Here is a 16,131-nt window from a genome sequence, read left to right as displayed (position 1 = left end):
TTTTAAAGAGAAATGATAAAGACTGAAAAAGTGATACATTTGGGAAAAAGAGGGATGAGAAACAAAATAGAAGTGAGAGTGTGAGGGCACACAGATCACTTGTTAATTAAACCACAGAGCTGAAGGGAGCGAGAGGAGCCATTAAAGAGATAAACTGAGAAAGTTGAGAGAAAACTGAAGGTCAGCAGTCAGCCTGACTTAGTGACTGCCTAACGTGATCATCACAAACGCTGTGGGTTATGAGCACTGTGGGGTGTGTGTGTCCTGTCAAATGCCTCACCAACTTCCCCGAGTTAATTAAAGCTAATGACTAGCGCACACTACTTGAACTCAGTCCATCCCCCAAAACACACACACACACACTCGAAACCCTCTCGCCTTAATATAACGTTGTTTTAATCCTGCACGACATCTAAACATGCAAAATCTGTCTGTCTAAGCAGAAATGGGCCATATCCCACAGGAATGACAAACAAGAGTTGCCACCTAAAGTGATATTTCAGGAGATGAGGAATTAAATCTTTTACATGAACTATAAACAGTGAGTAAACAATATGTAATTAATGATTGTAGACTTCCACATATCATCTAGTTCATATATACTGAACACACACACACACACACACACACACACATTACACATTCACTCATTCTTCAATTTATGAGATGCACTGTAATGCTGTTAATGACAGTAATGCATTTTAATGCTATTGGTGACAGAGGACATATCTCTTGGTCTGCCAATAAATTATATGTTTTTAATGACTTCTGAATATAAAATAAATTTCCTGGGGAAATAACCCTGGATTAATTCCGTCACTCTATGCTACACACATACTCACTTGGGTTGCTCTTTATCGTGAATGAAGCGCACAGCTCTACGTTTGAGCTGAGTCAAGGTGAAAGTGTCGTCTCTGCCCAGTGCTCTCTCTCTGTCATTTTCCAGGACCACGAGATGGCCGTTACTGGGTGGCTGAAGGAGCTGGAGCAACATGCTTTCTGACTGGCTATCTGCATCCTTGATTGACAGGAGTGCCGGATCCAGAGGCTTAACTCCACCAATAGGAACCAGCAGAGAGCCATTGATGTAAAGAGATGGAGCACGGCTGTTTGCTGTAACAAAGGTGGATGTGATGTTCAAATACTCTTACAGTCTTAACAGTATAAAAAGTAACAGATTTTCCCTGAATTTTGGCAAGAAAAAAAAAAAGAGTATTTATTAGGGATGCACGATATTATCGGACCAATATCGAAATGGCCGATAATGGCTTTAAATGTAAATATCGGCATAGGCCCAATATAAAGAATTATGCCGATATGTCTTGCCGATAAGAGGAATACGACTTCCCCTATGTGCTCAGGGTGTGCTAGCGATTAGATCACGTCAGCATTGTGGCTCATTCTTGAAGCAAAGTTTTGCCTGAATGATGATTAGATTCACTGTTTTGGATAGCTGCATTTAAACTGAGAATGCGCATACAGAATGAGCCTTTGGTGTATGATAGAGTAAACAGTGATAGCACGTGCAGCGGCAGCAGCGGCAGCCACCTCCGGGTCCTAATGCCCGCTCAGTAAGGAGTTTTAATTCCGTAGGGGGCGCTGCTGGCCTACTTCTAATAAATTGAAAGCAAAATACACAAATAATGTTTAGACTGTTTCTGATTAAATAAAGCAGTAATTGATGCCATAAAATCATGAGTATGTTTTGATTTAAAAGGTCAGAAGCTTACTTCTTACTTCTGACACTTAAATTAAATAATTTTATATATACTGATTTATTCATCAATGTGCAATGTTATATTTTTTAAACAAATTATGAGCTCTAAAAGATTTTCCGAATTTGTACATGGCTCATTCTTGAAGCAAAGTTTTGCCTGAATGATGATTAGATTCACTGTTTTGGATAGCTGCATTTAAACTGAGAATGCGCATACAGAATGAGCCTTTGGTGTATGATAGAGTAAACAGTGATAGCACGTGCAGCGGCAGCAGCGGCAGCCACCTCCGGGTCCTAATGCCCGCTCAGTAAGGAGTTTTAATTCCGTAGGGGGCGCTGCTGGCCTACTTCTAATAAAATGAAAGCAAAATACACAAATAATGTTTAGACTGTTTCTGATTAAATAAAGCAGTAATTGATGCCATAAAATCATGAGTATGTTTTGATTTAAAAGGTCAGAAGCTTACTTCTTACTTCTGACACTTAAATTAAATAATTTTATATATACTGATTTATTCATCAATGTGCAATGTTATATTTTTTAAACAAATTATGAGCTCTAAAAGATTTTCCGAATTTGTACAACTCTTTTGCTTTAGACCATTTACAAATGTTAAATCATAAAACAAAATGTTAAGGTTACCACTGCATCTTTCTGAAAAAAAAAATGCAGTGATTAATATATAGTTTATTTATAGTTATTTTCAAATCTTCAATGTACCGTCAATATAAAAGAACTTTATTATTGTTTATTTAATTCTAACAAATAAGTTCTTGTTAAAAACAAACTAAAATTAAAAAATAATTATATATCGGCATCGGCTATCGGCCAAAATGAGTTGAAAATTAGCGGCATATCAGATATCGGCAAAAATCCAATATCGTGCATCCCTAGTATTTATAACATTTATTTATATCAGATATGTGAAGTAGAAAGTCCTGGTTACCCCGACAGGCTCTTGTTTTTCGGTCAGCATAGTATCCGTGACCACAGTCCACGATGCATTGGCCACCCTTCAGGAAGGAGTTCTCAGCACAGACACGGCACTCACCTGCACTCACACACTCCAAGCAACCAGCTGAGCATGCTGGGAAATAATAGCAAACAATCTGTCATCAGATTCAGGTAGAACACGCGAGGGAACTGCGTAACACCATACTGAGCGCCTCTAAAATTAGCAGGTTTGTAAAGATGCCAAAATGGCCAATCTATGCAATCACGATCACTCGCTCAGACCAGATTCAGAGCACTCACCGGTGCACTGACGGGTCGAGGCATCTAGAAAGTAGCGCTTGCCGCATTCCAGCACACACTGCCCATTCAACATGGCATATGGCAACTGGCAGAGTTGGCATTGGCCATGGACCTGGCACTGCTCGCAATGCTCATCACAGCCTGTTCATGGAAAGAATAAGGAGAGAAAGCTGAAGACACAATTTGATTCATATTTTATGAGATCCAAGTTTTTGTCTATCACTTTACATACTAAATTGTTTTTTAAATCTACACTTCTGCCATTACTCCAGACTTCAGTGTCACATGATCCTTCAGAAATCATTCTAATATGCCGATTTGCTGCTTAAGAAACATTTCTTATTAACAGTGTTGAAAACAGTTGTGCTGCTTAATAATTTTGTAGAAATTGTGATGCTTTTTTTCAGCATTCCTTGAATAGAAAGTTCATAAGAACAGTATTCATTTGGAATAGAAATCTTTTATAACATTACAAATTACTTTACTTTCACTTTTGATCAATTTAATATGTCCTTGCTGAATATAAGTATTTATTTATTTATTTGCTGACCCCAGACTTTTACATTTATTATAAAAAATATAATTAATTTTTATTATTACTATTAATTTATAATACATTAAAAACAGATTAAAATATAATGCATCTTAAATAAATTTAGGTTCCTCCGATGTATTCAGCTAAATTGCTTTAATATCATTGAGTTAAATACTACATGCTACAATAACTGGATAATGCTGGTTAATTAAAATTCACTTAAAAATTCTTAGATGTCAATCTAAGACTGAAGAAAGTGAATTTTAAATAAGAGTTAGAAGCTTCTTCAATCCAGTCCATAACTACAACATTACTGATAGACTTGTCTTTCAGTCTCATTTGAAATCAATCCATTAAAGTGCCATTAAACCTCAGCTATGGAGCAGCGCCTGATGTTGGCACTATACAGCAGACATTAGTGGTCCTCTCACCCTCCCCAACTGTGACAACTGACTGAGAGATTGAAATGTCAAAGTTTATTGAGCTGGAAAATTGCTTGGATGGACTCATAATGAAGGTTGTTATTTTTGTTGATGACTGACTCAGACATCTCTCAGCATTCTGGTAGAATCCCGGTGAGCAACCCGGCACACAAATGCCATCCTGCAGGACGTATCCCTCCATGCACTGCAGACAGTCACTACGCAGGGGTCCGCGGCACGCGTTACAGCTCCAGTCGCACTCTGAGAGAAAGAGAAAGAAAGAGTGAGTGGGAGGGATATAAAAAGAAAATATGATAAATTGGAGTGTGATCGAGGAAGAGAGTAAAATAAGAGCAAATGAGAAAGAAAACAAGGCCACAACACAGTGATGAGAGAGAGCATGAAGAAACTAGATTTGCATCTGTTGAAGAAAATACCAGCGCTTTCAAGGCAATGCATGATAAAAACCAATCACTTTCAATTCTTTATGTAAATTCCACCAACATTATTGCATACAGGAATGGAGAACTTTCTAGAAATGTTCATTAATAAAGCCAATAGAGGCTGTGTGTTATAGTGATTATATTGTAAAGTAAATAGTGTTCAACAAAGTGAAGTGCTTAAATACCCCACAAATTTGTTACTGTAGTGGAAGTAGTGACAGGTCTTTTCTTCTGTATTGTAACGTATGTACATCTGAGAGAAAGCGATTATTAAAAAAGAAAAAAAGATTGAGCACTTGGTTCTATCAGTTGTTGATTGGATGGAGGTAGATCTGAATATGACTTGGCAGTCAACTGTAAAGAAGGGACAGGTTTAAGTGGATTGGAGATGTCAGCAGAGAAATATATACTGTTTCAAAGACATTTTGATTAAAAGTTACAAAATCTAAATTTGTTTCACAAAAATAACCCATATGCATTAATCAAAATAAGATCAATATGATGCATTTAGAAAAAAGACAGGATGAATTTCCATTAGCTGTTACTTTACTGTTGATTTTAGCATGGCGGCAAAAATGTATTGACCAATTAAAAGCTATTAACACAACAACACATTTTATGAGGGACATTTGATTTAAATTTAAGGTTAATATGTAATATGTTAAACTGTGACACTTATAAAACCAAAAATAGACAGTGCACCTAAGCCTGAAATTACTTGCAAAACCAAGCTTGAATAGTGTCTGTACAAAAAAGAAATATGAGGGATTTCAATACGCCGCTTGACTTTCAATGAGAAAGAGAGTTTCAGTTCTCAAATAATCTATTAAAGAGAGTGCTAGCCAACCATTTGATAACTCACCAGCAGACCTCCGCTCTCTAAATCGGCTAAATCAGCTCAGCTCATTAAAAAGCCCCATCATGCTCTTTCTGTCATCACTGTATCTATATAACCTCATCATCGCTACCCTCATTCACCAAATCCATCCTCCCAAAATATTTCAAACATGAAAAGAACAGTGGCTAACTTCATTTAACACTACATCCAATTCAAACGTCTGTGCAGCTCATTTGTCCATGTGAGACTGTGTCCTTCTTTCACATTACCCATCCATAAAGACAAAAACAACAATGTCTTGCATTATTAAAATATTGTCAAAGTAACCTTCATTCACAGTGCTGCAGGGGTAAACAGGTTTACATACAGTATCTGTAAAGCATTCATATAATGATGGTCATATGATGCGATTTCATGTTTTCCTTTGTCTTTGGAGTGTTAAAAGCTGTTCGTGCATACAGAAGATATGTAAAGTCGCAAAGATTAAAGTCTCAAACCCAAAGAGATATTCTTTATAAAAGTGAACGCTCAGCCATGACCTTCCTAAAACGCCTCGTTCAAACACGCCGCCACATATCTACATCACTGTGTGGGAAGATTTGCATAACGCCGCCCAAATGTATACGCAAACAAAGTAGGCGTAACTTTTCTTCTCGCTGTAGTATTGTTGCCGCCGCCGCCATGTCGTGGAGACGCTGTGTTTCATTGCGAAACCCAAACTACTTTGTTTGATATGATGCGATTTCATGTTTTCCTTTGTCTTTGGAGTGTTAAAAGCTGTTCGTGCATACAGAAGATATGTAAAGTCGCAAAGATTAAAGTCTCAAACCCAAAGAGATATTCTTTATAAAAGTGAACGCTCAGCCATGACCTTCCTAAAACGCCTCGTTCAAACACGCCGCCACATATCTACATCACTGTGTGGGAAGATTTGCATAACGCCGCCCAAATGTATACACAAACAAAGTAGGCGTAACTTTTCTTCTCGCTGTAGTATTGTTGCCGCCGCCGCCATGTCGTGGAGACGCTGTGTTTCATTGCGAAAGCCAAACTACTTTGTTTGGTCTTCCAAAAGAGGACACAACTAGAAATCAGTGGTTAAGTTGTATTTACAACACTGTTCCAGAACAGTACAACCCAAATATTCAGATGTGTGCAGCACATTTTACGGAGGAAAGTTTCCTGAACCTGGTAAGAGGCGTAACATTTCCGTCACACACTTGAGGTATTCGGCCAATCACAACGCACTGGATAGCTGACCAATCAGAGCACACTGCACTTTTCAGATCGATGAGCTTTGTAAAAATCAACGCGTTTCAGAAAGGCGGGGCATAGAAGAGAAACAATAATGTACAGTATGTGGAAAATAATGTTTTTTTTTTTTTTTTACCTTAAACTGCATAAACACATTTCATTACACCAAATACACAAAATAAAGTTTTTTTTTAGCAACGTCATATGACCCCTTTAATGTTTTCTTTCTGCTTCACTCGAGATCACTTACACATACACACACACACACACACCCAAATACTCAAGGGACAAAAACTAATCTCTATCTCCTTTTGATCTCCTCTGTAAATCCCATCAAAATGAAAGAAAGGTATCACGGTATGGGGTCTATGTTCAACATCCAAATCCCAAACCACATCGTATTAAGATCTGAACACACTCACAATTATTAACAAATAATCTTCTCTGCAATTACTCTTGCTAGCGTCTTCATAATGATCCTCTGTGAAATATATTTGACCTTATTTATTAGAATTGGATGCATCCTCTTTTTCCCAGCTGTTCTGTGCGAGTTTATGTATGTATGTTAGATATAATGGACTGATGGACTGGACAGATTTTAAAACACCACGTATCATACACTTGCCAACTTTGTAAGTGGTTACAGAGAAAAACTGGGCATCACTACCAGACTTTCAAGTCATTCCGAACACAACAAACTCATGCTGAAACTTGCGCCTTGTTGCTAAGGAGACGCATGACAAATTAAAACAATATGTGTTCTAAAATCACCTCAAAATATCAAACATGTTTGAATTCATAGTCTGAAGCTAAAAAATCAGAGTCTGGGTCCATCATACACACTATGACTTTCTGAGAGATCTGTGAAGTGTATTCCAGCCTTTATATGAGGAACGTTTAACGTCTATTTCTACGTCTAAAAAAATTTCTGAGCAGTTCAAAGGCAATGATTACAACAAACATACAAATCAAAGAATCATGCTTATGGACAAGTAAAACTAATAGTGTAGTTTAACAATACAGGATCAGTAATTTAAATAATGGATGACTGTATCGGGAAGGAAATGAGGGGTAGTCTAAATGAAGATTAGACAGTGCAACCGGGCTGAGACTCACCTCTGCATGTGCGTGTGGTGGTGTTCAGGTAGTACTGATGAGCACAGCTCTCATACTGACACTCCCCAAACAGAAGCACTTTAGCTGGATCGCTACACGACGTACACACACCCGCCATCTCACAGCTCAGACACTGAGCGTCACACACTGAAACACACACAATAATCATTTAATCAATACTTATCAGACAGACAGATGCACTTTAAGTAAATGTGTACCTACTTTGGCACACCCTGTTTTCATCAGCATAATATCCATTTGGACAGCGAGGGCTGCAGAGACCTGATGGGGCCAGAACCTCAGGGGCCAAACAGGAAGTACAGGAGTGAGGACCATCCCCACTGCACTCCTCACAGGAAGAATGACATTCTGGAGAGCACAGACACAGGACAGTAAGAATGAAGACTAGACAATTATGTCAAATGTTTCTCAAATTTGGATATAAGGAAAGCAAGCAAGGCTTCATTTACACCTTAATATAATACTATATTATGCAAAGGTGTACTATAAATAAACTGTGAACTGGTGTTGTATTTAATATGTGTAAAAGATCCAAACAACTGATTTAGACAGGACAGATAAAGGTTATTAAAACCTTAGAATCTTGAAAAACAGAGCAACACTTCTATTAATTTTGACATTTTAATCAGTGCTGTTGCCAAAGACATTCACATTTCAGCATTATAAAGACAGAAGACTTAAAAGGAATACTGTTGACATCCTACACTTGTACTCAGAAATTCCCATTCACATATGACTTTTAGTCTGCTGTCAACTTGACATATCACCTTCAAACAGGCCAAAGACATTTGACAATGCTAAGTGCAAGTAAATTGCATTAATGGTCTTTTGCCTTTAATGCACATAGAGCGTTATATATGCACATTTGCGTGTAAACACTTTTGTGCAAGAACCAGGCAATTAAAGAAGGTCATAATAGTTTATAGATCACATCAGCATCTTAAAAGATTCTGCATTAAAGCTGAGCACTATATCATACTCCCTAATAAAAACAAATGCACCGTCTCATCTACACTGTCAGCAAAGGAGCCACTTTCAAAGCATCACAGGTAATTGCATCAGGGTTATGAAAACAGAGGCTCCGGCTATATCACATTGAGAGATCATGTAGAATGACAAACTAGTGCATAAAGAGGATGCTGGTGCTAAGATAAGACGCTGTGTGAGACTGATGATGCTCAATCTACATAATGAAACTTAATGCAGGAAATAAAGCAGCACACAGTTTTCTCAGAGGAAGACAGTTAGATGATGTTGAAAGATGGAATGAATTATCATTGTGTAATGCAGATTAGGGATGCGCTTGAACATACTTTGAAAAGCTTATTGCCAAGGTTGCGAAATCACAATGAATTCATCAAAATAGTCATTAGTTGCAACCGTTACCGTACAATTTACCGTTTGCTCAGAAGGCCTACTTTTCAGATTAATTTATGACTATAAATAGCGAAGCTTCACTGCTCCCATTATTTATGTATAAATATGTTCTAGATGTCATGTGAACATGTCGATTCTTAACTTTTACTTGAAAATAATTAAATCTGATTTCATGCATTAATCTTACAGTATGTTTATAGCATCACATATTGCCACTGCATTATCTCACAAATTCATTGCAAATCACATTTTTTGTACATTATAATAATAGAATACAACATGATTTCCTATATATTAGAACATAAACTTAATAAGTGACTCCAGAATAAGTAATATTTCTTAGTAACAAATTTGATGTGTGTTGTTGCTTGATCTAGGATTGTTCTGCATAATAATGCAGTGGGTCATATGTAGCCTTACGAGGGTGAGATCAAAATTCTGTACGCATCTGGTTGTGGGAACGTGCTTAATTTTTTGCTCTGAATTCATTTTAACTTACTTTTGCAAGCTCTGTGCCACCGGTAGTATTTGGGTGGGCACTGTGGTACACAGTGATCTCCCAGCAGCAGCATCCTGGGAAACTTACACCACAAACACACAGTGCCAAAGCCAGAATGCAGGTCTGCCACACATCGCTGGCATCCCTCCTCACACTCTGATAGAGAAACAAACAGACGGAGAGCATATATTGTATTATCATTATGCATATCCATAAGAAAATCCCGATGTGAAATGAAAGAAAAAAAGATCTTATCTGATTCTTATCCTGAAAATGTTCTAAAGGTGTAAAAGTAAACACTGTTATCTGTATATCCTCTCTCACTCCTTATCAGCTGTGAGAATAGACTGGCTTCATTGCCATGGACACGCTGAGGTCACTGATAATAAAGAGATGCATATCAACCAACGAAAATCCTCGATGGCTCTTCTCTCAGGCTCACTGATGATATGCAGGCTATGAGAGAATGGTACAGATTCTTTGAATTATACACATAGTTCATGCTTTATTGACTCTTATTGACTCATATAACAAGATCTAAACAAAAAAGTAGGCCTGTGAAATGTTTCTGAGGAAAATCAGTTACTCAAACAATAAATAAGTGATGCTGTAACCTTCACCACATAATAAAAATAGGAGCTCTGACAAATTGCAAAAAAGAGAATAAGGTTATTATTATAAATGTTATAACATAGGAAACAGAGTACATTTCAATTGTTGACAATAACAAATCCTTCTAACTATTGTCTGTGGATGTTTCATGTTTTCAGATAAACCACATATACTTTTAGATTTCAATGTCAAAGTCTTTCTGAATGATTCCACTAGCACTTTTAGCACAACAGCAAGCAGATATTTATAGAACATAAACTCACCCAACCTGAGCCATTTCAATATTAGTCCTCAAGCTTCCGTTTAAGAGCCTTTTATTGTTATATAAATCATACAGGTCACCTTATAACAACACATCACAATACAGGTTTACACCAGTTTTAGGAAAGTTTCACATCAGATCCTTATGAAGAATGATTTTAAATGACCCATATTTTCTAAAAAAAAGAGCGGTAACATAAGCATAAATAAGTTTCATGATGAAAAATGTTTTATTGATCTAAGATGCGCAATAGCTGTCAATATCTCTATTGCAACCACACTACCATTCAAAAGTTTGGGGTCAGTTGGACTTAAATTTATACATTTTATTTAGCAAGGATGCATTAAAATAAACAAAAGTGGCAGTAATAATGTTCTAATAATGTTACAAAAGATTTTTATTTCAAAGAAATGCTGCTTTTCTAATTTCTCTCTATTAATCAAAGAATCCTTTTAAAAAAGTATCAGTTTCCACAAAAATATTAAACAGCACAACTGTTGATAATATGTAAGAAATGTTTCTTGAGCACCAAATCAGCATAATTTTTAAGTAACGCGACATGTGGCCAAGTATGGTGACTCATACTCGGAATCAGTGCTCTGCATTTATCCCATCCAAAGTGCACACACACAGCAGTGAACACACACACGGAGCAGTGGGCAGTCATTTATGCTGCGGCACCCAGGGAGCAGTTGGGGGTTCGGTGCCTTGCTCAAGGGCACCTCAGTCGTGGTATTGAAGGTGGGAGAGAGCACTGTACATTCATTCCCCCCACCTACAATCCCTGCCGGTACGAGACTCAAACCCGCAACCTTTGGGTTATGAGTCCGACTCTCTAACCCAAAGTATTCCCCAAAGAAAGTCGTGGCCTAATGGCCTTTTGAAGGATCATGTGACACTGAAGACTGGAGTAATGGCTACTGAACATTAGTCATGACAGTCATACATGACATTTTAAAATAGAAAACAATTATTTTAAATTCTAATAATGTTTTACAATATTAGTGTTTTTAATGTATTTTTGATCAAATAAATCCGGTCATGAAACTCTGAAAGTCTCACCTTTTAATGGCAAAAATCCAGTAATCCATCTTAAGAAATGACTGCTCTCAGCCCTAAAGTCAAACTGAATCTAAAGAAGAATTTAAAATTTATTGTTAAATATTATATATCGCAATTTGTTCTTTTAATTTTTTTTTAAAACTGTGTTTGTGCCTGCTTTGACTGATATTCACGTTTATCTTCTAGTGTAGAAGGACTTTCTAAAGCAATTTCACCTCTTACTGCTTCCTATTTGTTTCCTCATTTTTATTGCACAAAACCTCCTCTTTCTATGAGACACAGACTGGAATTTCAACCACATTTTATTAAGACCCAAATAACAGGATAACAGTATTGGCCAGTTTCAGGAAAAAAAAAATAAAAACGCTCGGGAGCACATTTGACCGTACTCTTGGCATTGACTTTACAACAATAGCTGACATGCCCTTTGAACAGCAAATCCTCTCCTAGAGGCAAAATGTGTCCATTTGACACCTTAAACCCAAACCGATGCAATGTCTTGAGATCAAAGGTGTCATTTGGAAGAATTTGTTTTGGTGATGGCCTGGGAAGACTGATTTTCACTCACCAATGCAGTAACCTACAGCATTCAGGTACTGGCCCTCAGGGCAGCTGGTTCGACAGTAGCCGTTATGTAGACTGGCGTGGGCCGGACAAGCAGAACATTCAGCCTGAGACGGGCCCGTACACTCCTTACATGATGAATGACAGGCTGAAAGGAGACAAAATAATGAGCACAACATTACATTCAAAAAAGTATCTATTGAATTGTATTAATCCACAGGGAAACTGGCTTCACAACAGAACAGAATAACATCCAAAACCACCTTGGCAAGTACGGTCCTGAACATGGAAACCATGGGGACATTTATCGAGACACTGCCCTTGATGAAGGACACTGGGGCGTTTACAGGAAGTACAATTCTGGAAACTTCCACCAGAGCAGCCTGAACATGAGATGTGACATTCTGAGAGAGAAAAAGAGGGAGAAAGTGATATTAGTCATAGTCTTTTTTTCCATAGTTTAAACAAATTTAAACTCTGTACCAGATACCCGAATATAATATAAAATAACATAACATCACGTAACGTAACATAATATAATTGATCACAAATATCAGTAAACACTTTTACATTGATGCAAAAGATTTAGTTTTCAAATTAATGCTTTTCTTTTGACCTTTCGGAATCAAATAATCCTGAAAAAAAATATATCAGTTTCCACAAAAATATTAATCAACTGTCTTCAACATTAATAATCAGAATAATAATAATCACAAAATTGACATCACAATTGCTGAAGGATCAATGGCTGATGAAATCCAGCTGTCATCACAGGAATAAATGTTAAAATTATACTAAAATACAAAGGGCTTTTATATTGTAATAATACTTCAAAATAATATTGCTTAACTGTTTTGTAATCAAATAAATGCAGCCTTGTTGAGCATAAGACTTTTCCCCAAAATTTAAAGTTTTAAAGATTAAAATGTTTTAATAAAAGTTTATATAAATGTAAAATATTGACATACATAAAACTTTCATAAGTGAGCATTCCACATCACACATCACAGGGCTCAGGACAGCTGTTTTGTAGCAATGATGCTCAATCTGCCTTAAAGCTGTATATGTAGACAAAATGCATTTGCTCTAAAAAGGCTGTCAGTCAGAGAGCTGAGCCATGTGCACACAGCTAAATGAAAGCAGTGGGCTCCAAAAAGAAAGCCAGCTTCTGGTGTGAAGTCTGGACTCGTCTCCACTACTCTACCAGATTAAATGTGAGAGACTTTGGCAGACACATGCAGACAACACATGCACAAACACACATAATCACTGGAAAACACAAACATGCAGAAGCCCTTGACAATCTTCTCGATTTGGAGTAAAGCCCTTAGGACACAGGTGTCAACAGTCATCCTCCACTGTGACCCAAATCATCTGATTGTCTTTAAATTATTTGTCTGTTCAGCCAGGTTTCATTGTCAATCAGAACAAAAGGGATTGTCTACCCCGTGATTCAGTACGTTCCCCAAAGAAGAATAGTAGGTGTGCTAAATACTAACCCAGGCAATCTGTAGAATTGAGTGAATGGGAGACAGGGCTAAGCTTTCTTTTAATGCAATTCAGACACACAATAAACATGCCTAAAGGCCTCACATATTGATCTTTTTTTATGACATTTTAAGCCCATGGGGTGTGTTTTGAAATGAAGTCAGGATATTGGGAATGGTACATCAGTTTTGAGGTGAGCGTTCACAGTGATGGGCTGAATTCTTTAATGCACTTTTAATCGATTTTAAACTCACACCATTCTGGAGTCTGAGATATGATACTGTTGAATTTGTGCTTAAAATAGTTGACTTATTTTACTCACATTTACATACAATTCCAGCAACTATTTCTACTTTCATTAACAAACTATTGCATGAAAAATCCTAAAAGGTATTTGGATCCTTTTGGACACTCAAAAACAGACTTAAAATGTCATTAGATATTAACTTCAAATTTCCTAATCATCTTTGCATTTACCTTTAATCAACTAGTCTCCAACTCCAACCGGTAACCAACTAGGCTCCTTGCAATAACCTTTAACCAGTTGATTTAATATGTTAATGCAAAAACATTCACATATTTTAAAATGTAACTTAAGCATCCAAATACTTTTTACGGTCACAGTTTATAGAATTGTATGAATCAACATTCCGTGATATTTCTAACTATTTCAATACATACTAACTAAGGCTCTGTTATAGTGCAATAATGCTTAGCAAAGGTTAGTAAAGGTTTTAATGGTTGCCGACAAAAATAAATAAATAATAATAATAAAAAAGTATTCAAAAAAAAAAATATTCCAATTTAATTATTTATGGTTCTCATCACCCTATTGTGTGAGACTAACACAAAGACACATATAGAGGTCTGCAGAAAGACTGACTTTGGAGGGTTTTACAGATTGGAATTTCCTCTGCATGATATCTGATCCACACACACTCATTCACATACACTCCAGACAAGTAGCCCTGAGGAAGCTCAACATTGTCTGAGCATGCTGGCTCAACACAAAGGTCTTCATTGAAGAAAGAGGCACTTGTCATTATTTTAGCAGTAAGCTTCATGACAGTGAACCCACTGAATGAACAGCCCACTGGCCACGTTCTCACTGCTTCTAAGTCAACTAAAACAGTAATATTTTTAAATGAATTGGTAACACTTTACAATAAGCTTTAATTTGTTAATGCATTCTGTATGATGTATTATCAATGAACAATAATTTTAAAGCATGTATTAATCTAGTTTAATATTAATTTGTACATTAAAAAAGTATTTAAAAATGAACACCAGTATATTTATAAAGTAACATTAACCTAAACATGCTTAAATGATATAAATAATGATAACATTAACCAACTGAAAATCATTTATCTAATTAAATATTTAATTATGAAAAAAAAAAAAAAATTTAAATAGAGAGTATTCTGACAAATAAAAATGCATAGCATTTCACGGTTAGTTTTATACACTATATTTGACATGGACTGGAGCCAGTTCCATATCTGTGAAGCTCTCAGCATGTGGGAACATCATAAATACAGAAATGATTCACAGTGCAAAATTCAGACACTATTCAACTGTAAATTTAATTCAGTGCTGTGGGGGTGAGGTGTTGGTGGTACTACAGTAAGCCTGCAGTCCTTTATGAATATGCTACAAGCAGATGATGTCATACTGTTTAGTGCAATTAATTTTTTGTGTTCCTGTATGATAGCTCACACCCGCACTTTTTTTCGAAAGATCAGCTTATTCTTTTAATTTGCAAAAATGTCATTCTTAATCCTTTTTGGCAGGATTTGGTCAGGATTTAAATTTTAGACGAACCGCGTTCTCCACAGGGTGTTTAACATCCTGTACAACAGCCCTGGTGTATCTGGAGTGAACTGCAGATCTTCAGTCATCAAGGATTAAGACTTTGGGAATAACTAGTGCAAACAACCTGCAGTGTGTCACTCAACACGATGGTATGCACATTGTGTTGCTACTGAGCATGATAGCATATGTGTCTTCATCTTCAGAGAAAAATATAAGAATATGTCTTCTTGTTTGCTCACCTCTGCAGGTCTGATCTGCATCAAGGTAATGCTGTGGTCTGCAGGCAGACATACAGGACCCGTGAGAGACATGCCCATTCTGAGGCTGCATAACCTCTTCCTGTTTGACACACTGCATGCAGTCTGAGGAATCCGGACCCACACAGACCCTACATGATGCATGACACCCTGAATAGAGAAGGAAATGTGCTGAAAAGAGTTGAAAAAGTAAAGTTCATACACGCATGAATGCACAAACAGCTTTGCATCTAAAAGGAATGTCTCTTTGACTTTAACTGACCTTAATTTATGCTTCATAAAACTAAACCTAAAAATCGTGCAAATATGAACGTGGTTTTGCGCAGCTCGTCAGTGAACAACGGCTCTGTGTATTTAATGCTGCTCAATGTGAAAGCCCGCAGGTGATGGAGATTTACCCTGATTACAGAACCGGCTTTACTGATAAGATGCGCATTAAATATCTCATGCGATTTATCGTGCAGCCCTAATATATAGATATATAAAGAAGACAACTAACATTTGGTTTAAAGAACTATTACAACCTCATGACTAAAACATCACAATCAAAATGAGAAACAATCACATTAAAAAAAGAACAGCCTCAGGATCCAA

General features: G+C 36.8%; 1 protein-coding gene across 1 annotated transcript in view; it reads right to left on the bottom strand.

Annotated features, from left to right (window-relative positions):
• LOC107567464 (extracellular matrix protein FRAS1-like) overlaps positions 1-16,131 on the bottom strand; it is a 136,529-nt gene that overhangs the window by 49,482 nt on the left and 70,916 nt on the right. The window contains exons 19-27 of the mRNA XM_016253145.1: positions 12,241-12,381; positions 11,982-12,125; positions 9,478-9,633; positions 7,803-7,949; positions 7,581-7,727; positions 4,050-4,190; positions 2,973-3,113; positions 2,665-2,805; positions 843-1,113 (exon numbers count right to left, since the gene is read on the bottom strand). Of these exons, the coding sequence (XP_016108631.1) occupies positions 843-1,113; positions 2,665-2,805; positions 2,973-3,113; positions 4,050-4,190; positions 7,581-7,727; positions 7,803-7,949; positions 9,478-9,633; positions 11,982-12,125; positions 12,241-12,381 (1,429 nt within the window). The remainder of the gene's footprint in view (positions 1-842; positions 1,114-2,664; positions 2,806-2,972; positions 3,114-4,049; positions 4,191-7,580; positions 7,728-7,802; positions 7,950-9,477; positions 9,634-11,981; positions 12,126-12,240; positions 12,382-16,131) is intronic.

The sequence above is a fragment of the Sinocyclocheilus grahami genome, unplaced genomic scaffold, assembly GCF_001515645.1.
Source record: "Sinocyclocheilus grahami isolate Dianchi unplaced genomic scaffold, SAMN03320097.WGS_v1.1 scaffold1161.1, whole genome shotgun sequence".
NCBI lineage: Eukaryota > Metazoa > Chordata > Actinopteri > Cypriniformes > Cyprinidae > Sinocyclocheilus > Sinocyclocheilus grahami.
Note: the sequence above shows the minus strand (reverse complement) of the source record. Positions and strands in the feature narration are given on the sequence as shown.